The sequence below is a fragment of the Gossypium hirsutum genome, chromosome A13 (assembly GCF_007990345.1).
Source record: "Gossypium hirsutum isolate 1008001.06 chromosome A13, Gossypium_hirsutum_v2.1, whole genome shotgun sequence".
In the NCBI taxonomy this organism is placed as follows: domain Eukaryota; kingdom Viridiplantae; phylum Streptophyta; class Magnoliopsida; order Malvales; family Malvaceae; genus Gossypium; species Gossypium hirsutum.
The window spans coordinates 2,633,337-2,658,688 of record NC_053436.1 but is presented as its reverse complement, the minus strand read 5'-3'; the positions used below and the strand labels follow the sequence as shown (position 1 = coordinate 2,658,688).

Here is a 25,352-nt window from a genome sequence, read left to right as displayed (position 1 = left end):
TTTAAAAAAACATAATTTTAAATGTATCGGGTAAAATGTAACATGATTTTCGTGGTAGAATGAAAATTAAATTAAGGTATTTACATGCATAATAGAATAATAAATGCGTTAATGTAAATAACAATACAAAAAAGAAAAATAATATAAAATAAAATAAATCAGCCAAAAATAGAAATAATAATAATAATAATAAGCAGAAAAAACTAAAACTTTAAACGGAAAAGGACTAATATTAAACAAAGAAATAAATAAACATGATAAAAAAAACTTAAAAACAATAATATTAAAAATAATGACAATATTAATAATAATATAAAAGGGGAAAAATAATATTATATAAGAAGATATAAATAAATGATAAAATAAAATAAAATAAAGGTATATACTATTTTTAGGTAAATAAATAAATAGAATGAAAATATAATAATAGTCATAATAACAGTACAAAACTAGTTAATATAGTACCATGATAATAATAAGAATAATAATAATAAAATAATAAAAATAAAAATATGTTACTAATAATAATAATAAATATATAATGGTAATAAATATATATAAAATAACAGTAACAGTAATAAAATAAATATAATATAATAAATATAATAATAATAATAAGTAATAATATATAATAATAATAAAATATTAAAAATAATACTCTTCCCTCCTTTCTAAATTCGGCCATCGGTCCGGCCTTGCTTCGGCCACCGAACCCCCCACGAGCTGCTGTTGGCGCCACTGTACACGGCGGCCGGACCTTAAAAAAACCTTTTTTTCGGCAATTTTAAAATGGGTAAGCTTATTCCCCTTTATTTTTACTTTCGTATGTAAAAAAATAAAATAAACTTGAAAGATAAAATAAAATAAACAAAAAACTTAAAACGAGAATAGATGGAAAAAAATACCGCTTTTGCTTTGATTTTTGATTAATCTCGTGTATTTCTTATATTAAAAGTCTCTATTCAAATCTCTCTTTTTTTCCTCTAAAAAAAAGGAAACCCCTTTATAATAATTTTGAATGGCTTTTATAGCTAAATTTTACAACTGATTGCGTCTTTCTTTTTGCAGGCAAGTGGGGTGATAGAGTTAGTGGAGTGGTTCAGTGGTTGATTTAGTGGAGTGTTAATTGGACTGTTAATTTATTTAGTGTTTTGGGCTCTGCTTGTTGGGCTCGGGCAAAATTTGAACTCTACATATATCATGCATGGTTTACATAAATAAAGTATGAAATATAATAATTGTATTGTTAAAATTTCAATGGTAGGAAAAAACAATGGAAGTGTGTGAAATTGTATTAGTTTTATATCAGTGAAAGTGGATCTCTTTTTATATTGTTATCTTAATATTTCCATATCAATACAATTAAGTGTTTGAGTTAGTGCCACTCATCAACCAAATTTCAATTCAGTTGTGAAATTACTAAAAGTATAAATTTTTTTTATTAGTCTATTTAAATTTTTATATAAAATTTAGAAAAATATATTCACTTGATAAGTTTTGAACCTAAAATACTATAATTTTTAATATCTCAATTTTATCATTTCAAACAAAATCTTATTTATTTTTATATTATATAAACTTTAATCATTTAGCAAGTAAATATATCATAATCTAATTTATATAATCAAATTTAAATAATAATATATTCATCACTTAATTTGAGTTAAATCAGTTTTTAAGTAAAAAGGTATCTTATTTAAAGTCTAAAATAATCATCCACTCACTTTTACATGACTTGCGGATGTTTTACTCTGGCAGGACCTATGATTCGGTATCTATAAGCAAAACTAAACCATACTCTATTTACAGGCTTAATCGCTTACTGCTTCAAAACGCTTTAGGTTATTGTGCATCAAAGTACTTAATCATGTTGAATAGCTACTGAAAACATCAATATTTTGGTGGAAAAATCTCAGTTTTTTTTTTTTTTTGCTACATCCTGAAAGATTCTTGGTGCAATCTAGTTTGCTGAGAATCTGTCACTCATGTTGAACTTTTTAGATTGACGTATGCATTCCATTTGAGAATTTATATAATAATCAAGGTCTGCTGCATGTAATTCCATTTGTGTACCCAAAGATGTTACAGAACCATGAATTTATGCTATGTTTCAAAAATAAAAATAACATTAATTTTGCCATTGCCATTGAACCCTCTTTATATTCCTCTTGAAACTGTCGTTTTCCATATCACAGATGCTTATAGAATGGATTTAGCAGTATAGGTTGATTTCAACTCAATTATTTCTGCGCGTAACTTTCTTTCCGTGACTTTCTAAATTTCAACCACAAACATGAGACACAGATTATACTGCTGTGGTCTTCATTTAACAAAGAAAATATGAGGTGTTCGTCTACCAAGCAACCAATGAGTAGCCGGTGATTACATCAACGGTACAAATCATATGCATTAAACTGCAGTTCCATAGGCTGATACTTGCACTAAGTCATAAATATACGTACAAAAGAAGTGTCCAAGTCAGCGGAAGAGCTCATCTAGTCGATATTAGCAAGAGAGATGGCAATAGAGTTTTGCTAAAACAAAATGATGCAGGTAATTATATATTAGGTTAAAGCTCACCACAATCGTTTCAACAAAAAACAAACACATAACCCCAGATTTTCCCAGAGAGAAAAAGCAATTTCTCTTTATATACACCCCCCCAACAACACAGAAAAATACAAAATGGTGTAAACCCTACCTATTCTCCTTTTTTACTCCCAAAATATGTTCTTTTGCCTTCTTCCCATATATTTTTTATTCATTTACACATGTAATACTCTTAATCCTTCCACAAAATCACCTCCCCAAACAAAATTTCGCAAAATACAGGGAAAACAGCTACGGGAAACTATTACCTTGGCTTTGGTTGTGATCCAAGTGACCACACTGGTTGGACAAGCCTTTGAGTTGATGGACTACCTAGTAACATTGCTTGAGATCGAGTAAGCATCTCAACCATTGATGGAGTTTGATAAGCTTGAACCAGACTTGAACCATCAGTGGAGTCACCTCTTGCAGTTGCTCTTTGCCATGAGTGTGAGCTCAGTCCTGAGAGGATATATGCTCTCCCAGATGCCTCGTACACATGTCTGCTTGCCATCCTCTCTTGCATCTCCTTGAGTTCAGCATCCAACACAATACAAAGTCGGTCATGAGATTTGGCTGAAACAGTCTCGGAGAGCACCCTTCTACAATTTTCAAGGATTGAAACAGCACCTGGTAGATCTCCTAGTTCAGCTGTCGTTCTCGCCTCTGCCATTGCCTCAGCTGCTTGGAACCTGTTGCGTTGCCTGTCTACTTCAATTGACACTACTTCCTGCCCAGCTACTTCAGGCCTTTGAATCCTAACATCATCACTCTCCAAATTGGTCATTTCTTTAGTTAAGGGATCCCTATAAACACATTTCACCTTTAGCAACGAGGTTTCACATTCAGAAGACTCAGCTGGTACTTTAACCGACACCAAAAAATCCCTCTCTTCATCAGCATAGAGATCTCCAACCTCAATAACTCCAGTTTTTCCATCAGCTGCTACTCGGCTTGGATAACTGCCTGCTTTAAGCGGGCCAAGGCAAAGACTTGGATTCATGCACTCCACACCCACTTGCAGCTCTTGAACTACAACACTTAAAAGACCACCAATGCATTGCGCAAATGCATCCTGGAGTACAGCTTCAGTTTCAATAAAAGAAAATGTCCCTCCTGAGATCTCTGAAATTGAATGCATTGATGAAGCATCATGATCTGCACCAAAACCAAAAGCATGTACTGGAATCTGGAATCCTGTGTTATCACTCCCATGCATAGACAGAGGGACAAGCAACTGGTAATTTGGTTGAGACTTGTTTGCACCGGCACCAGTGACAGTATAAGTATCTTGCCCATCCGATAAAAGTATTATGCTGGCAACTGGATTATTTTCCCTCCTGTCTTCCATTACCTTGGCACCTTTCTTCAGGCCTTCAGCTATGTTGGTACCACCATTTGCAACCAGAGAGTTAACAGCATGGAGTGCCTGCTGCCGCCCCACGTCAGACATTCGACGAAGGGGGAAGAGGCGACGAGCTGTTGAAGAGAAGGCAATGACTGAAAGTCTGTCATTGGAGCCAAGGTTTTGTATTACAAACCCCATTGCCCGCTTTAACAATGCAAGCTTGGTGCCAGCCATGCTACCACTGATATCAAGCACAGTGACTAGGTCAACAGGAGCACGAGGGTTTTGATACAGTTGTGGCAAGCTAGCATGATTTCGGCTGGAACTTTGATTTGCAACTGTGGCAGCAGCTTTAAGATGAACAAGAATCGTGAAATTATCATATGAACTGGACCTTGGTGCCTCCAAAACTTCTGGGTATGTTTTGATCTCTATTGTTCTAAGGGATGAGTTATCTGAGGCATTCGTACTCTCAGCAACCACTGGTAGGTGATCCAATGATTCATCATCATTGAAAACACCAGGTTCAGGAGCCTGAAATAACGGTACAACATGTCGCCGACTTAAATCTCTACGAGGTGGAGGTAATCGACGGACTACGGTCATCAAAGCATCATTTTGTGGCCAACCAACGGGATTGACGGCTGCCCTGCCAAGGGGAGGATCCAAACTAGGACTCTGCATGGGGATTTCTTTCCATTTTGCTCTACAAACCGGACAAATTTGATTACCATGCTTCACATTTGAAGCAATGCAATGGAAGTGGAAAGAATGAGAGCACTCGGCTGTGAAAATTGCATGGCCACCTCCTTGTTTCATCTTCATCAAACATATTGAACATGTTTGCTGAAACACATATAACAAACAAAATTAGCATCAACTGCAATAGATTTCATTTTCGTTAAAAAAAGGAAATCTTTGGAGAACATTCAGCCAAAGAAAAAGAAGCAAGGCACATATAATATCAAACATAACCGGTTTCTTCTGTTGCTATGTATTATATTCTTAACCATCCAGGAGAAGCATAAGCGCTAATGATCAAAGACAGTTGTTCAAATTTAAATCCAATTTTCCATAACAAAATTAACGAAGGATACAAACACTAGGATAGCAACATCTATGGCTGTGCCACTGCCACTATACAAACACTAGGAATTAGGTATGATCCAAAGAGTAGCAGTTTTTATTGTTTTATGCTGCACCTTTTTTTTTCATTTTCTGTAAGAAAGATAAATCATCAAAAAAAAATTCTCAAGCCTAAAAAATACATCACTTGGACTCGGTTGTTAGTTTTGAACATGAGTAGGTGCCAAGGCACAACTATGTTCAATTCCTTTTCCAAGATTTTCATGTATTTGAAGAGTCCTTAGAGGGTGATTAACCCATTTCCCGTATCTGGATATGTGTTGGATGCAAGTGTTTAGACACAAGCACTTCAAGAAAAATGAAGACTTGGAGCAACATAGGATAAAAGGAAACAGTGAAAATTGCTGAGAATAATCTGGTTTAGGTGTGAATGAATTTTACTTTGGGCCAGAGCTAAAAGTAGCACAAAACAAAAAGGGACAAAAATAGATTAGGCTGTAACTAATCAGCCTAGCAAAGTTAAAAAAGAAGTCAATGTTAGGTATCCAACAAATAAAGGGAATATTAAGGAAATAAAGCTAAGAATCAAAGAACTTTTGAGAAATTATCAAGAAACTATTCACTACTATAAATGAACCAGATCTTTACAACAACTGCTTTAAAATTCAAAAGGCGCATTAACGACAAAAAAAGGATATCAAGTTATGCTTTTAGGTATTTCTTTTCTTTTTCCTTGTTTTTATTTTACAATTATTTGATGGAAATAATATGGTAGAAAGGTAGCAATTTTAACAGTTGAAATACGAGGCCATCAAGCAAAGCTACTTTTTTTTCTTTCTCACAAGGGAAAGGTAGATCTTTTTGGCCATCTTTTACTAGTAATGCAATTAAAAGTGGTCCTGAAAGGGATTTGTGCATTAACCAAGCAAAAATCCAAAGCTCAACTAGTTAGATCAATAAACCAACTCAATCATAGAAAAATGTTAAAATAAGACCGGAATGATCAGACCACACTACTATCCTTAATTTATTCAGTTAGACATTTTCCTAACACAAACATGGAAAAAGATGCACTAGCTGGATAAACAAGAAAATATGCTTTCAATTGTGCCAACCAAACAAGAAAAGATTTAACTAAGCCGCAGTCATGATCATCGGAACATTGAGAAATTTCAGAGGCTTTCACCCTATCACTTTCGAAGGGAAAATACATGAACTATAAACATAATTGGAGCTGCAAGAGAAACAGATAGATTTTTCTTCTGGCAACTGATAAAGAGAAATATTTTAAACCGATACAGCAATCATTTACGTTGCAAAGCATAAACCAAGTAGAGATCTTTATTATTCAACTGGAAATATCAGCATCATCAGCCTGAATAAGTTAACCACAAGCTCAGCAAATGGTACTAACAACAATGACAAACGCATACCATTCATGGTAACATAGCTAGCTGCCTTTAGCTTTCTATTTTTTCAAATAAATACAAAAGCAATTACCAAAACTACGTAACCTTTTCTTTCCAGCCCTTTTTTGTTTTTCTGAGGAACCAAACAGATACTACAACTGTAACCCCTCAACCTTATTTATCATTAGAATTTAGTAGCTAAACAATAGAAAGCCTAATACCCCCAAAACTTCATTTTCCTCCTTTTTCCAAGCAATAAATAAGACAAGCCTAAAATATCCAAAATACCTCAAACACAAAACTAACAAAACCAAGATCAATAATTTTTTATCTCCTTCATCCCTCTATCCCCACAATTTACAACAAGCAAACAAACACACACAGAAAAAGGAAAATTGCAAAAAAAAAAATCAAAACAGAACTTGGTAATTTGGTATAAAGAAATTCGTTTAACTATATGTTTTTCTTCTCCATTCTCACCAACCAAAACAAGAAACTGGAAACCATCCAAAGGGGAAAAAAATTACTAAAGTTTTAACTCCTCCAACAAATCTCATTTATCAAAAGCATAGCTCAAAAAACATTATAAGAAAGGAGAGAACCAAACCTTGGATGATTTGCTTGCACTTCTAGACAAACTTTTAGACAACCTTAAACCATTTGCAGAAGGCAAAGGAGTCATTGGCCCAGAAGCTGCCATGTTTACCGAGCTTAAAGGAGATAACAAAGCAGCATCAGATAACCTCTCAGTAGAAGGAAGTGAAGAATAACCATCATCGTCATCATCTAAAGTTCTAGGCAAATAAGCACAAAGATTCAAACCCAAAGCCAACTTTGCTTTTCTCCATTTACTACCCATTTTGACTCAAAATAAAGTCTTCAGAACTTAAAAACAAAAACCCAAAGTTAAAAACTGGATCTTGAAGTTGATTCTTATGTCAAGTTGCTATCTTTTACAGAATTGTTCTTCAGAATGGGAAAGACAGAGAGAGAAAAAAAAAAGGGAGGGTCTTTAAAAAAAAGTGAAAATGGAACACAAAAACCAAGAGAAAACAAATATATATAAAGAGAAGAGAGAGATAGAGGTTTAAACTTTAAACGTAAAGATGATTGATAAAGCTGTAGTTTTGTTTTGGTAGTGGGTAAAATGTCAAAGCTAGGGACTAAGTCAGGGTTATCGGAAGAGAAGGATTACAAATACAATACTCGGTTTCTTGTTGGTGTTAGTGGCCGCCATTGTAGAGGGAAGGAGAAAGGGGTTGAGCTGAGAGGTATGGGATTTTTTTTATTATTGAGATTTGGGAAATGTTTGACCTTTGTTGTTGATGATGTTGGGACAGGTCCAAAACCACGTTTTGCTTTAATAGTAGAAAGCAAACCTCTTTTTTTTTCTACTTTTTTCTTTCTTTTTTTTATATAATTTATAATGCTCCATTAATTAATTAATACTACCATATCTATTATCGCTGTACCTTTTTTTAATGTTTATTCCTTTAGAATGTAATATTTTTCTGTTGTCCGTATTTTCAAAGTTGTGGGAATGATTTATAAATTAAAAAATAAAAAATCATTAAATTAAGAAATTATTTTATAACTTATCCTATTATATCATTTAAGGTCTGTTTTTAATTATTTAATGATATTTTAATAATTTTTTATATTATTGATACATGATTTTAATAAAATTTATCCAAAACTTTAAATCTTAAATTTCAAATTAAACCTTAGAATCTAAAATCTTAAAATCCGAATCTGAAACTTGAACCCTATTTAGGGTCACGATTCCGAGCTTAAGGTTCAATGTTTAACCTATTTTATGGTTCATGTTTTTGGTTTTAAGATTTTAAGTTTAGGATTTATGATCTAGTATTTAAGATTCGAGGTTTAGGATTTATAATGCAAGATTTAAGATTTCAGGGTTTAGGGTTCGAGATTTAAGGTTCAAGTAAAAGAATTATCAAAATTATGTATCAATAACATGAAAATTCTTATTGAATGTCATTAAATAATTGGAAATGAAACATAAATGATGTAGCGAGAATGATCCATAAAATAATTTATCCATTAAATTGAAATATAAATAAGAAAATAATACATTTAATGCATTCAAACTCACATCTTTTCATATTAACAAAAACACACATACAAATCGAGTTAAGACTCAACTGATGAAAATATAATATATATATATCTTTGGATGCTACAAAATCTGATATTATTGTTTTATTTTTATTTTTGAAAATAAATTTAATAATTTATTATCAAAGTTGGAAATTGATATTCTTATTACGAATGGCAAACTATCAGACTTTTTGTTCAACTTTAGCAAATGGGAGAAACATTCCATCATACTTTCTAGTAATCAATGTCTCTTTGCCAAATTATACTGTCCCTTACCAATTCATCTCGTATTTTATATATTTTTAAAATTAAAATTTCAAATTAATTTTATTATATTAATAATTAATTATTAAATGGTAATTATATTATATTATATTAGTATCGTGTGTGAAATTTCAAGTTCATAAAATTAATAAACCAATTTGGAATATAACATTAACCCTTCTTCTGTGAATGACCAATTGTGTAATCCTTTCAACTACAGCCTCTTATTTTGACTATTTAAATCATATTATTCACACCCCATTTAGTTTATTTTAATATTTATTTGTATGATTATTAATATATATTTATTTTTAGTCTTTTTTCAAAAATATTTATTTATTTATGTTACTTATTTTTATATATTTAATGATTTTTTCCATTCAAATTATTTATTTGTTTTGCATTAAAAAATATTTATTTATTGAAGCGGAGAAAATGAAATTGTATTTATTTTTTACAAAAATCAAATAATAACTAAATCTTTTTCAGTGCCCTCAAATAAGAGCTTTTCAAATATTGTATAGATTTAGATTATGTTTTTCTTTTTGTTTTCCTTTTTAAGTCGTACACGTCTCAGTTGACATATATTATGTTTTAAATAAGTCAATGTATACATAATTTTGTACTATAAACTAGGCGAAGTGCACGAAAAGACTTTATTTGAGGATATTTAAAAATATTTGATTCTTATTTAGACATTTTGAATTTCTTTTACCTTTGTAAAAATAACCATCGAAAAATTTGAGGGTGTGTGATTTTTCAACCGCGTCCAAAAAAGATAATATCTTCACGTTATAGTACATATACTATAATAAAAATATTTTAAAAATTATATCAATTTTCTAATGTTTTAAGAAAGATAAATTATTTGGTACACTTAGACTCCATAAGCAGAGTTAAAAGGTTGACAAGTATCCTATAGGGATATAATAAAATATTGAAAAAATATTTTAAATAAAGAGATACATGTCAATTTTTAATCTACTTGAAGCCTTAGTAGTCGAGTGAAACATTTCAGTAAAACTAAAATTATCACGGTGAATATTTTGTAAGTCTAAGAGATAAGATTGTATAGTGTTTAAATCTCTTAAGACTCTCATATTATAGATAGTCTTTGATCTCAACCGTCGATATAATTTAAACTATACCGTTAAATTTAGGGGAATTTAACTATAAATAGAGGTCTTCATCCTCATATGTAATCACTCACGGCACATTTGATTCATTGGAATGGAATAGAATTATAATAGAATAGACTTATAATAGTATTACATTGTTTGGTTAATAAAATAATATTACTGAATAGGAATGGAATAGATTGAAAATGATAATTTTACCCTTGTATTAAACCCAGATCCTAAATCCATGAGTTATTAATGTTTATTCATAATTAATTATTATTTAATAAAATTTAAATAAAAATATTAATATTTATTTCTAAGTCCTCCACTATTTTTTGTTTTATGTAATGATGTGTCATGTAATTATTTAACGATGATACATGAGATTTATGCACTGACAGTGCATCAAATATTATTTTTTTATATTATTAATAATATTTCAATAAACTTTTAAATACATTATATTTATTAATAAAGTAAATGAACTATTATGATAAAATATTTGTAAATTATTCAATATAAATAAATATTTAATAGAAATATATTTTTTATTGAATGGTGCAAATTTTAATATAAACTTAATGGATGTATAATAATTATTTTATTAAAAATAAATTTAAATTATTTTATATTTTTTATTAAGTTTTTAATTAGTTGGGAAGATTATATATTTGATTAAATAAATTATGGGTTGTTAATTCAACGGATTAATTTGAGTAAATTTTTATGATATTGGTCCACGTGGCGGTAGATGATGGAAGTATGTGAGGAATGATTGTTTTGGAGAAAGAGGGCAATGGAGGAGGCATACAGTCAAAAGCAGAAATAAAATCAGTAAGGTGGGCAACGTAATAATGGTAAATGGCGTAGCATTTTCCGCATGACATGATTACATGTGTGTTCACACACACGTGCACATCATCACACCAGACCAAACTTAGCCGCTTTCTTCTTTTTTTCTTCTTTGATCTCCCTCATCCTATGTCAACCCTATTTGCTCTTTTTCCTTAATATTTAAGTATTATTCGATGTGGATTGAGTCTTGACTTAGTTAGTATTGGCATCGTTATTAGTTCAGGAGAATATGAGTTTCAGTATGTTGTAGCACGTTTAATTTTTTATTTAAGAGTTGAAATGAGTTATAGTTTTCTAATCATTAAATTATTTGAAATTAAATATTTTATAAATTTTTTATTGGTTCAGTAATAAAATTAGTCTTCTAATATTTATACATTTTATCAAATTGATCCTAAATATAGAAAAATCAACAAATTTAGCTCTCAATGTTTATAAAAAATTTCATTTTAGTTCTAATACTAAAATATTCAACTAATTTGGCCCTCAACATTTACAAAACCTGTCAATTTAGTCTAACTTTAAAAATTATATGAAAAATTTTTCAATTTTAGCCCTTTATAACTTATCAACTAACTGATAATTGATAAAAGTAACATGTTTTAATCTCGTTCTTAATGCGTTTTTGGGATGATTATTTATGCATATTGGTAAATCTTATACTCCTAATCATTTGAATTCATGTTTCTATACTTAAGAGAGCATTTGGGAGCAAAATGAGCAAAAATTAGACAAATAGAGCGGATTTCAGGAGCTACATGTGCTGGACACACAGCCATGTGTCAAAAATGTGTTGATTTCGAGATTCACATCTCAAACACACGAAAAAACATAATTTTTAAACTTTCTGAGCATTCTAAAATCTATAAATAATAAATAGAAGAAGAGAGGAGAAGGCCATGAGAATATTGAAGAAAACAAACACTATTGGAGCCAACTCTGAAGTAAATTTACATCAAGATTGAAGACCTCCTTTTAATTTCTTTTGAAATTTTTATATATTTTTTTATTTCCTATAGTTATTCTATCTTTAAGATATTTTTATTCACAATTATAAACTAATTTCCTAGATACCTAAGGGAATTAGATAAACCCTATAAAGAATTCTATATAAATAAATCGATTTAAGGCATTAAATTACCTTCTTTTATTATATATAAAAGAAATCTAATATAATGAAAGCTACGTGTACTAGCCAGCATTAATTTTTGCTTTAATCTTTATAGGTAAAAGAGGATATTTTTTTCTCTTTAAAATTCTTATGGCACAAAGTTCCTTAAATAAATTGTCAAATAGACAAATACACATTGATTTGTGTTAGACACCTAGCAAAGGCCAATAAATCGTAATAAATAATAATGATGTTGAACTTTCCTAGGTCCGATGCCCACCAAAACTAAAACTTCTTAAGATAATAATTAAATAATAATATTTTTAAATAAATAATTAAATAATATTATTTTAACCTTTAAACGTGCGTTATTTGTCAAAACATTCTCAAAATAGATGAAAAATTAATACTTGTTAACTTTATTGACGTGATATATACACGTAAATTATTATTTAAAATTATTAAAAAATATTAAAAATATATAAATTTTCTTAATATTATTAAATATTTTAAAAAGTAATTAATTGTTGTTGTGGCTACATCTGGACTGCTACATGGATGCCACGTCAACACACGTTAATTTTTTTGTTCATTTTGAAGTGATTTGATAAATAATTTAAGTTTAAAGACTAAAAAAATAAAAAATTAAACGAAAATAATTTTTTTATAAAATTAGAAGCTCAAATAAATTATTATATTATTCGTTATTTTAGAAGTATTGAAAAATAATTTGAAGTTGTTAATAGCACTGTCGTTAGTGTTCCTTACAAAAACCTTGGTCTGTGAACCCTAATCTCCTCAAAAATTGGTATTCAATGGTCAAAACTTTTGGCACGAAAATTTCAACATTGCCTTAATTTTTTTTATTTGAAATTTGTGCAGCTTATATTAAAAACAATAAAACATTAGCTTTGGTAAATTCTCAATATTCTGGATTAAGAAAAAGACGTATTCATTAATTCCGGCGGGAAATCTAGAATTTTTCTTCGAAAATAATATTCATATGGTAAATTATAGAAATAATTAATTTTGTTTGTCTCAAATTATATTTTAAACACTTATGTTTGAAATATTACGTTTCAATTACTTACGTTATCATTTTGTTATGAAGTAGTCACTCTACCATTAAGCTCCGTTACCTCCGTAACGGTAGTTCTACGTGGCAGTTCAAATGCATTTTAAATGCCAACTTGAATATCTAGTTGGGATGAGTTTTTTCAGATAAAATAGAAAAGAAAACTAAAAGAAAAAGGAAACGAACAATTTTTTATTTTCAGTTCAAAGCGTAATTAATTGAAAATTTTCAATTATTAAAAACTTATTTTCATCCCAACTGGATATCCAAGTTAGCATTTAAAATCCATTTGGACTACCATGTAGGACTACCATTAGGGAGGTAATGGAGCTTAACGACAAAGTTACCACTTCGTAACAAAACGATAACATAAATAACTAAAACGTAATATTTCAAACATAAGTGACTAAAATGTAATATGGGATAAATAAAAGTGACTATTTTTAAAATTTACCCTTCTCATATAGGTTTGATAAAATCATTGTGTTCATATTTGTGGAAGTCTATGCCCAAAAATCTTCATCCATTAATCTGGATTGGTTGAAAGTGTAAAAATAAGGAAGTGTTCAAAATCTTGTGCTCAATTTAAACATTTAATTTTAAGCATTCCTCTCCTTGATATTCAAAACTGGAGAAAAATATTAAATGTACTTTTAAATAATTATTGAAATTTTCAAATTATTAAATTTTGTATGGTAACCTGTCTTCCTTAATATTTTCTATACAATTTCTAAATTATTCATAACATTCTAAATTATTAAATTAAAAAATAATTGTGCTTAAGCGCTCTTAAACTCACGTCTATTAAATTGTTAAAATAATAACTATGCTAATTGAGCTAATTTTCAATAATTGCCATCCCTAAATTTAAGTATGGAATTTATACCTAAAATTCTATATTAAATACCTTTTTGGTGAATGAATAAATAAATGGATGTAATATGCTTTTGACGTATTAATTAGGGGTGAACAAAATTCAATTCAATTCGAAAAAATAAAATAAAAATCGAATTTCGAGTTATTCAAAATTTTCAAGTCAACTTGAATAAGTAATTCGAGTTTCGAGTTCAAGTTGAATTTTACAATTTGAATAACTCAAATAATTTGCTCCCTATCAAATTTGGAAATGAGCAAATTAATCTCACTCTCTCAACAAAAATTACAAAAAAAAATCAATATAATTTTTAAAGTTCAAAATATTTATAAAAATCTCATATTTTATATTTTTAAAAAATTATAAAGAATATATATAAAGGAAGTTAAAATTTTAAAAATTGTCTAAAATAATAATTTTGGGACTTAAATAAGTTAATTAATGATTCAAGTTTATCATACTAAATTATCTTAATTTTTTTTCCTATTTTTCTTTGAATTTTTTCTTCAAATATATATGGTTTTAAATTCACATACTCTAACATGAAATTAGTTATATTGTAATAAGATTTTAATTTAACATGTTTAATTTTTTACTTTAACTCAAACAATTTTACTCCATTCGACTCGACTTGGATTTTATTTTTGTCAAATAAAATTTCATTTACTTTCTTATTGCTTTATAATTATTTTTACTACCATTTTCAATGAATACTTTACATGGACTGTAAAAAGAAAATACATAAATAAAAGAGTAAGATTGTAAATGATAAGGGAATTTGAGTGGAGTTTCCTATTCCCACTTACTTTTAAACCTTCAAAAGACAACCTTTTAAAAGGATAAATAAAATAAATTGCCCTTTCTTTTTAAAATGGGAAAAAAAAGTTATTCCTCTCCCCCACAAAGGAACATCAACATGCAAACCAAGACAATGACTTCTTTTAATTTTAGCCCTCTTTTTATGACCACCCATGCCTATTACTAATTTATGAACAAAAAAGAAACCCAAAAAATATGAGATAAATTTTGATGAATTAAGAGGCTCCTTGCAATGAGTGGAGATCCATTATCAAAAATAGGGTAATCATTAGACTAAATCGAGTTGAGTTAATGAGTTTTATTTTATCATTCTAACTCGATTTAAAATATTTTTGAATTGAGCTGAGTGAAATGAAATTCGAGTTGAGTGAAATTGTTCGAGTTAAATTAAACATGTCAAATTAAAATCTTGTTACAATATAACTAATTTTAGGTTAGAGTAAACAAATTTGAAACCGTATATATTTGAAAACTTTTTCAAATTTTTCAAAGAAAGAAAAATAGTATGATAAACTTAAATTATTAATTAATTTATTTAGGTCCCAAAATTTATTATTTTAAAATTATTTTAAATTTTTAACTTTCCTTATATATTGTTTAAAATATTTTTAAATTTTTATAAATAAATTAAAAATTATTTTTTTGTAATTTTTGTTGACACAAAATTTAATTAAATTTAATTTTTTTTCAATTTTTTTAAATTAACTCTTCCTTTATTTAAAAAATCCTTCATAAAAAGAATCCACCTTTGTGAAGGGGATAGGATTCCCCTTTCCTTTTTACCATTCTCTAAATTTGTTAGACTTTCTAGGGCAAGTCAACTAGAAAGCTGAAATTCCTTTTTTTTTTAATAAAAAAACCCTAATTACAAAGGGTTTTTCCCCCTCTCATGGTGCCCCCCACTAAGGTATAGTCATTAAAAAACTATGGAATATGGACTGTCTTGCACATATAAAAAAAAAATTGATACTAACACTAACCATATCTTTCTTGATTATATTAACAATATAATCCATGAGGATCATCGATTATCCATCATCTTTTCTTGATATAATAAATTAAACGTAATTCAATTTAGACCAATACAAGCTACATATAAGGGTTTTGACCCTCTTCTCTTATAAACATCGATTGTTCTAGAAACTCTAATTAAGATATGCATTATGCTGGTGTGATTAGGTTTTTTAAATTATAGTTAATTTATTATTAATATTCTCAATAGAATCAATAATCATAAACAAATTGAGAAAATGAAATTATTTTACATTAAAAATATATTTATAAAAATATTTTAATAAATTATTATTGATGAAGTGATAATTGTTTTTTATAAAAATTTATGGGACTTGTGTTACCACAATCAAGATGGTTTTTTTTTTTTAGATAAAGAGAATATTAAGCGATTATAAAATGACAACTAAATTGAAACATCGACTCTACATTGAAGGAGGTGGCTTTGCAAATAAATATAATCCTGTGAACCCTGTAGCATAATATTTGGTCAAATAGTCTGCAACTTTGTTCTGGGTTCTTGAAACATGACGAATATGTACCCTCTAACTCCGATTAAATAGACAATGTATTACGCATAATTCCATCAAATTACTATCGACAGATCCACCAATTAAAATCGTTTTCACCAATAGAGCATTATCACATTCGAACTTCAATTGTTAGAAACCCTTGCCCCTTATTAAATGCAGGCATTCAAGAACCGCCTTTGTTTCAATCCTGAATACTATATTTTTACTGAGCCTCGTCAGACATAACTAAAAAGCCCTAAACATTATTATAATAAAAGATTAAAGGTTTTAATTTTTTAAACAAATAAAAAAAACACTAAGAAAAAAGAAAAGCAAACAACTGGCTTGAGGGTTTGCATAATCATGAATAATGATGTCACATGCATTTGATCATCAATAAGTCAAACCTAATCCATGCATTTAATGGGGTCCAATTCTTAAATGCAAAATCATGTCTTCCAAAATTTGCTATGTCTGCTTTATCATTACATTGTCAGCTTATGCTTTGTTGTGAATGCATGCAAATGTCTAATCTTTTATTATTATTGTTATTTATTTTTACTTTTTAATGTATGACAGCCCATCATAAAGGAAGCTCTAGATTATTATGTGAAAGTTAGCGCAAATAACTCCTTCAATTAGGGTTTTCAGTAATGAAATTAATTTTGCAAAATTACAATTCATCTGTAAAAGTTGAAAAGCTTTTGAATGATTACATAAGCAAATATTAGATTTTCTTTCTTTAAAAGAAAATCGGTTAATCGATATAGTTCGGTCAGAAGTCGGTTAATTTTTTTTTGAAATTTTGGTTAACAGTTAATTCAATTCAAAATCGAATAATTAATCAAACTTAATAATAATATTATATATATAATATGTATTAGGCTATTGCTAATTTGATTAAATCGGTCAAATGAACATTATCAATTTTTTTTATATGTTTTATACTTGTTTTAACAAAAAAATAAATAAATTTCGGACCAAATTAACCGAAATATTCGGTTCGACTAATTATTCTTGAAAAAATTTAGTTTGGTTAACTGTTAAAGGATTAAAAAATTCAGTTATTTTGATTAATATTAGTTCGGTTCGATTAACCATTTGAATACCCCTATCTCAGATAGGGTGTTTTTTTTAAATAAATTATAGGATTAAAAATTGACTTATCCCTTAAAGTTGTATTGTATTACACCTCCTCATGAGCTAGGTCACTCGTCTAGGCTCTAAGGTATGTCCGAAAAATGAGAAAGTTTGAATAAAATACAAGGCCTGAAAAATGACTTGGGTAAAATTTAAGGCCTACTTTCTATATGGGTTGAGCCTTAGGCAATATTTTTTGGCTTGACCCAACCCGAATATATCATATTATAAAAAATAATATTAATTATATATATTTATATTAAATCATTAACCCAATAACAATTAAATTCATTACTCAAAATCTAATATAAAAACTTACCCAACTAAATAACCCAACCCAAAATATAAAATTTTAAAAATTATATTTAATACAATAAAATATTTATTATATTTACTTTTTAATATAATAAAATATTTATTATATTTATGGTAGTATTTTTTAATATAAATATTTTCAATGTATTGTTAATATGTTAGAAAACTTTTATTTTAGTATTTTTTGGTGCATTTAGTGTATAATATTTTTTAAAAGATTTTTTTAAATAAAAATAATCTAAAAAATCAAATATAGATAGACCGAGTCGGGCTCAACTTTATATTTCTTAAATTGGGTTGAATGATAAAAAAAAATAAGCTTGTTTTTCGAGTTGGACTAAGTCCAAACTTAAAATTTTGGCTTAGGTAACTTATGTCAAAACCATTTTAAATTTTGAAAAACGGGAGTCGACTTAAAAACAAAAAAAAAAGAGTCACCACCGATCTTTTCCGAGGTGTGATCGGATCACCCTGAAATTGATCATTTTAATAAAACATTTTAATTTACTAAAACAATGACTTCGATCTACGAAATTTGAGAAATGGGTTCGGGAGTCAGTTACGCACGAGGAAGGGTTAGCACCCTCGTAACGCCCAAAATTGGTACCTAATTGGGTAATTAATGTTCTAATGTCAAAAATTTGAAAAGATTTTAGAATATGGACCTTTTATTTTAAAAAGAACACTTGAGCAAATTAAATTGGATACTAAGACCCTCTTATTTCGAAGAAATAAAACATCATACCCAATGAGTTAGGATGCGACATTTCACATTTTCGAAACCAAGCTTGTCTTTTTAAAACTCATGCAGTGAAGTTTAAAAAGATATTCAATTATTTGAGTCAACTGAGAAAAAATTGGAACCCAGTAAGTTAGGGCACAATTTCTCAAAATTCCAAACATAGAACATTGCCTTTATTTTTTAGAAATCCTTATCTCGAGATACAAAGAGCCATATCCAGTGAGTTAAGACACAACACTTCGAAATCCTGAGAATAAGCTTTTATTTGAAACTTGCACGTTTTGATTGAAAATGGTACTCGGTTACTCAAACTCAACGAGAAAAATTGGAACCCAGTAAGTTAGCGCACAACCTTGTCAATGCTAAATATATAGTATTGCCTAATTTTGGAAACTTTTAAGTAAAACGATTTTAAACTTAAATGATATTAAAACATGACTTTTTAGGTGAATAAAATACAATAGTGTACAACGCAAAGTGATAATCCATAAACAAAATGCCACAACATTTAATCACAAACAACTAATAAAGAATTCTAATACCCGTGATCACAATAAACACATATTATATAATCTAAACATTTTCAATTGGTGGAGATGACACAAAATGGTATATCTAACAAAATAAAGGATAAAAGAGGATATGAAAAAGATTTGAATAAATAATGAAAAGAGTAAAAAAATAAAGGTTTTGAACAACGAAATAAAAGCAAATAAAAGTAAAAAAAAAAAACTATTGTAAGCAGGATGAAAATAGGTAATATATAACAAAACAAATTTAAAATAATTTCTATCAATAGCAACAATATAAGATAATTTAAAATAATCGATATGCAAAATACTGATTTTAAAAAAGGGAAAAGAAAATTAATTTAAAAACAACTTAATCTAATATATATAAATTCAAATTTATTAAATTTGAAATGAATAATATATAAAAAGCGTGAAACAATAAAATACAATATCTTAAAATAAATAATCATAAAACAACTTTTAAAATAAATAATACGTAAAAAAATAAAATAAATAATACATGAAAATAGTTTAAATTAACCAATAAATATACAAAATAAAACAATATAATGATTTGTAATGAACCATTTTAATGTAAATAATAAAAAACGAATAAAATAATTCAAAAAAAAATATAAAATGTTGAAATAGATAAATAAATAACCAAATAAAAAAACTAAATCAGAACCAAAAATGAAATGTAGGGGTAAACCCTTAAAGAAACATGCGCATAGGGATTAAAATGGAGTTTAGATGAGATTCTGGTGGCCAATTTTAAAATAATGAAAGGATAGGACCAATCTATGGATCGAATTGGAACGCGCGTCATAGAGGAGGGACTCACAGGGAAAATATACCCTATTCCCAAACGGCGTCGTCTCAATACTCACATTTAAAAGGCCCAAGGATCAAATTAAAACAGAAACAAAATTTTTAGGGCCAAATTAAAAATAAAGAAAATTTAAATTGCAAAACTCTAAAAAATGGAAGGGCTAAAGTGGAAAATAGTCCATTAATGAAAACACGAGGATCCTCCCCGGGTCGGGTAACGTGAGCGGGTCGTGTGCCTAAATGGTGCCGTTTTGGCGCCTGGGCTTGTGGCACAAAACGATGCCGTTTTGGCCTACTATAAAAGCTGATTTTTTTTTTAAATTTCATTCTTCTCCTCAGTTTCAAAAAAATAAAAGGAAAAAAACACCCTATTTTCTCTGAAGGGTTCCAGAATCCGGCCAGGGGACCGGTAAGACTGCGCCGCACGCGCCACCACACGTGCAGTCGCCAAAGGTAAAATTTCCTTTTTCTATTTTCTTTCCATTTTTTAGAAAAAAATGATAAGAAGAAAAATAATGATAATAATAATAAAATAAAACGAAAAAAAACTCAAAAGAGTAAAAAAAATAAAAGAACACCTTTAAAAAAGTTTCTCTGCTTTGATTGCTCTTTATTTCGTGTATTAAAAAAACCGTCCCTTTACAATGATTTTTGGAGGCTTTTATAGCCTTTTTACAACTGTTTTTTCATTGCAGGTGGCGTGGTGGACGTGAGCTCTAACGTGGAGGTGTGAGTGGTGCGGCGTTAGAGGTCCGAGTGGCGTGGGACACGGAGGCTTTTGGAGCAGCGGCTGTTGCAAGTATTAGGGGCTAGGGTTTCCTAGGTTGGCTGAAAGTGTTAAGGTTTTGGGCCCTTTTGGCCTAGGTTTCATTTGGGTTATTTAGGGTTTGGGTTTAGTTGTGTTTGGGCATCTATTTTTTGAATCTTGGGTTGTTAAAAAAATATATACTTTTATTTCTGTTTATTTATTTGTGGGTCATGGGCTGAACAAGTTTAGCCCATTACGATTTACATGACCTAACCCGATCCAATAACACCTCTATATCATCATTTTGATATTTGAAAAAAAAAATTATTTAATTTATTTCTTGAATTGCAAATCGCTATATCCATTAGTCCAATTTTTTTTTTGTCCCTTGAAAAGATTTATATGATGGGTTGGAAAATGCCAAATCACACCAAATGTTTACTATATGAAATAAAATAAAGAAAAAGTAAAAATATATATATATATCAATTTTTAAAAAATAAATTTTTTTAAATTTTTCTTCAGAATTTTTAAAAAATACATAAAATTCAAAGAAAAAATATATAAATTTTTTTAAAAATAGAAACAAAAACTCAAGGTTCCTTTTATATCTTCCTATTATTATTTTACTAGAGTTTGTCACTTTGCTTTATTCTCGTGTCCTCTCGTAATTTTACTACAAGTTAGGGGTTAGTGTGCAATCGAGTCGAATTGAATAAAAAAATTTTGAGTTAGTCGCGTTGACAAATCTTATTTTAGGAATCAAATTCAATTTGAAATTTTTTCGAATCAAGTTAAAAAATTTTGAGTCGAGTCGAGTAAACAAATCATATTATTTATATTCAATATTGCGTTTAAATAGATCGATTATTTAACTAGTAGACGAAGTACAATATTTTTTAACTATATAAATAATATAATATTTTATTTTTAACTTAATAGGTAAACATTAATCAAAATGATGTAATTTTTTCTTTTAATTTAATGATTTTGACTTTTAACTTTAGAAAAAGTAATCATTTATCAAAATGTCATAGTTTTGTCTTTTCTTATTTGGATTGTCAGATAACTTGAATTGTGTGATTCATATTCGAGTTAAACCGAAAATTTTGATTTTTTTATTCAAGTTGATCCAAATAACTCGATTAACTAGAACTATTTAATTAAAAAATTAATTTTTTTATCGAATATTTCGAATTCAATCGAATTTTAATCATCTCTAATAAGGAGTGAACCAATTCGAAATCCATCGGACGGTTCAGGTTTTGCCATCCCTAATAAGGAGTGTCTAGGAAAATTGTTTAATGATATATAAATGGTAAAATGTGTTACAAATACTTTCTCATTACTATTTTTTAAAAGGTATAATAACTTTTTTGACCCTCCAATTTTATAAAAAAAGGAAGAAGAAGAAGAAGAGAAGATGTCATTTTAGCATCCATTTATTTTTTTTTTGCCTCTTTTAGCACTTAAAATTACATTTTTTTAAATCACCCAAAAATAGATGGAATTGTTAACTTTGCTACCATGTTCGATGACATGTCAACATTTAATTAATTTTTTAAAATTTTAAAAAAATAATAAATTTTGATGTGGCATCCATGTGGCAATCCATGTGTTTGTCACATCAGCGAAGTTTAAAAAACGTTAACCTTTTCATCCATTTTGGGGTAATTTGACAAAAAAACACAAGTTTAAAGGTTAAAAAAAAGTGAAAAATGAAATGTTTAAATGATTTTTTTATAATGTCGGAGGGCCAAATAAATCATTATGCCTTTTTTAAATTATAAAAAGATAATTTATTTATCAAAATAAATACAAATTTATGATATCTATCATATTTAATGAAACTCATAATTAAGGTGGACTAAGAAAAAAATTGATAAATATGATTTGAGTTGAAGTATTTGAACGGTTTATTGAATACAAGTTAAAAAATTACAGTTACCCCAATTAAACCGTATGTTATTTTTCATCTAATTTATAAAAAGTTTTATAGAAAATATTTTTTTTTAAAAATATCATATAAAAGTTATTGATTATTTTTTATTAAAATTTTAGAAATATAAAAAAAAACTCTTTGAAACTATACAAAATAATATCTAAAAGCCACAAAACAAAATTTATTTTGTCAAAATAAATCTAAAAATTTATATAAAAAAGGAAATCAAACAAAATCAAATTATAATTGATGGTCCCAAAAATCCAAAAAAATAAAAAAATTGATAGGACCGAACCAATCTTGTCCCACCCAGATTAAATTTGGATAAGGATGGTAAAATTCGAATCACCCAATGAATTCCGAGCCAATCTTGTTGGATACAGATGCGGAATAAATAAATTCCAAACCATAAATTTTTTGTTTCAAAAGTGGATGCGGATGGGGCAGGGTTAATTTATTCTTTTGGATAATAAGTATGGAACATAACGATAATCACTTGTCCTGCCCCAACCTGCTTTACTGTATAAAATTATTATTTTATTCTTGTATAAATAAACTATTAAAAAAGGAAAAATATAATAACGTATATAGAAAAAAATATTTTATTTAAATATTAAAAAAAATTATATTTAAATATTTACTTTACTTTAAAAATATTTAAAAAAATTAAAGATAAGTAGTAAAAATTAAATTAAAACAGAATGATAATGAATACATATAACATTTACAGAGGTGATAATGAAATAGAAGGTAATATTAAATTTAGCAATATTCAGTCTCAACCCTCGTCACTAAAATTGGGTGCTTGGGGCTTCAAATTAAAGTTTACGGTACATAATTTCAGTTTGGGCCTTTAATTGGACAGTCCAGTGGCAAATCTGAAATTAATGAAAAACTTGGAGTCAAAAGAGAAGGAAACGAGAAAATCCTAGATAAATTCGGAAGATTCGAGTAACACGTGCAAGAGCGATTGAAAATCTGCACGTCATTTACAAACACTATAAAATATTTAAAAAAAGTGAAAATATCTCACAACGGAAATATTTAAATATCTGAGAGTCGATTCTAGACTCTTTCGGCTCGCAGTATTTCCCTCTCTGCGGATTTTCTCCAAGTAACCAGAGTTCTTCACAATAATTCACAGTTTTTTCGACAAAACACAGTTTCGAAGATCACTAGACAAAAAAGAAAAAGAAAAAACACAGACCCAATAAATAAGGTTGTTGGTCTTCTTCTTACTTCTGCTTCTGTTCTTTACACAGGTTCGTTTTCCTTTTCTTCTTTTTTTTTGTCTCCCTATTCTGGGTTATTTGGGGTCCTCTTCTAACTTCAAAATACCTGCAGATTTTCATAGATTTTGAGAAATAAACCATGGGTTTTTCCGAGAATCAAAATCCGAATGTGGGTATTCCTCTGTTCTCGGATTCTTCTAGAAAAAGGAAGAGGCGAAATGGTTTATCAGTAGCTGACACATTGAAACAATGGAGTGAAAATTCCGATACCAAAAAAGCCCTTAAACCCCCTGCAAAGGGTTCAAAAAAGGGTTGTATGAAAGGCAAAGGAGGTCCTCAAAATCAAAATTGTATTTACAGAGGTGTTCGACAAAGGACTTGGGGTAAATGGGTAGCTGAAATTCGAGTTCCTAATAAAGGAAAACGACTCTGGCTCGGTACTTTTCCCACTGCTTTCCAAGCTGCTTTAGCTTATGATGAAGCTGCTAAGACCATGTATGGTGAAAAAGCTATCTTAAACATGCCACACAGTTCCGATCCTACTACTACCACATCAGCTTGTTCGGAGTCTACTACGGCTACGGCAAGTGATGTAAACGCTGAGGTGAGGGAGGAGGCGAAAGTAGCAGCTGAAGAAGATGAGAGCATGAACGAGATGGATTATAGTTGGCTTAATGGATTGGAGTTTAAGGATGACATTGCATTGAATTGTGGAGGGAATAACAACATTAGTGTGTGGGATGGTGGATGGCTTTTTAACGAGGATGAGTGTTTTAGTATAGATGAGCTTCTTGGTTGACTTGTGTCAAACATTCTTTTTTATACATTTATTTACAAAAATCTTTATAAAAACGTTAAATATATACGATATTATGTAATATGAAATTTAAACATGTAAATACATTATATTAAGAATATTGAATGAAGTATAATTGTTCATCATAATATTATAATTAATCTTGAGTTAGTATCATTAATCAATAGCTTAAGTAATAATTTATAAAAATGATAAATTGTGCAGTTAAAAAAATGTATAAAATATATTAAAAATTAAATTTTGATTGGATGATAAATAAATAAAATTTACTATCTAATAGGTGTGAGTTCAAATTCTATTATATATAGCTTATTTTAATTACAGATAAATATTTTTATAATTTACATAATTAAGTTAGTGTTTGGTTAACTTGTGATATTAATTTAATTCAGAATTTAAATAACTAAATTAGTGTGTTCTTTTTGATAAAATTAACTATTTATAGTCTATCCCTAATCTTAGAAGAATAATGCGTTTTAGCGTACTTGAATTTACGTTTTCTTATATTGACAACAATACATATGTTAATCGAATTATCATCAATAAGCTAGATGTAATATTTTTTGTTATTGTTTAAGTGAGAAAATTACAATTTAAGGTATCTACCACCAAATAAACAAAAATACAAACTTTTGACGTCATTGCTTTGCTAAATTATTGCATCATAGCAACCATTTCTGGAGTTTTCGTGAAGTATCATGATTTGAGCAAATTTGGACAAATGACAAACAGTTGTAGGAATTGATTTAATTCCATCCAGGCATAAGAATACTTTGAAAACAGATGTTTGAAAGGAACAGATCAAGAGATCCATGTCAAGCAGTGTAAAGTTGCAGAATATTGACATGAATGAATGCACATAAAGCCATTTCAGAAGT

At 28.6% G+C, this 25,352-nt stretch overlaps 2 protein-coding genes and 1 long non-coding RNA gene across 3 annotated transcripts; 2 read left to right on the top strand and 1 right to left on the bottom strand.

Moving 5' to 3' along the window:
- Window positions 1-2,535: 2,535 nt before the first annotated feature.
- On the bottom strand, window positions 2,536-7,772 carry LOC121212161 (E3 ubiquitin-protein ligase WAV3). The gene is made up of 2 exons (XM_041084465.1): window positions 7,040-7,772; window positions 2,536-4,783 (listed from the first exon to the last, which is right to left on the bottom strand). Exons 1-2 carry the CDS (start codon window positions 7,289-7,291, stop codon window positions 2,855-2,857), a joined length of 2,181 nt encoding a protein of 726 aa, XP_040940399.1. The 5' UTR covers window positions 7,292-7,772; the 3' UTR covers window positions 2,536-2,854.
- Window positions 7,773-19,647: 11,875 nt separating this feature from the next.
- On the top strand, window positions 19,648-20,819 carry LOC107940801 (uncharacterized). The gene is made up of 2 exons (XR_001695504.2): window positions 19,648-20,188; window positions 20,431-20,819. It is a non-coding gene; the product is annotated as an uncharacterized lncRNA (long non-coding RNA).
- A 2,470-nt stretch (window positions 20,820-23,289) lies between these two features.
- On the top strand, window positions 23,290-24,602 carry LOC107940803 (dehydration-responsive element-binding protein 2A). The gene is made up of 2 exons (XM_016874257.2): window positions 23,290-23,687; window positions 23,770-24,602. Exon 2 carries the CDS (start codon window positions 23,797-23,799, stop codon window positions 24,454-24,456), a length of 660 nt encoding a protein of 219 aa, XP_016729746.1. The 5' UTR covers window positions 23,290-23,687; window positions 23,770-23,796; the 3' UTR covers window positions 24,457-24,602.
- The last annotated feature ends 750 nt before the right edge of the window (window positions 24,603-25,352 follow it).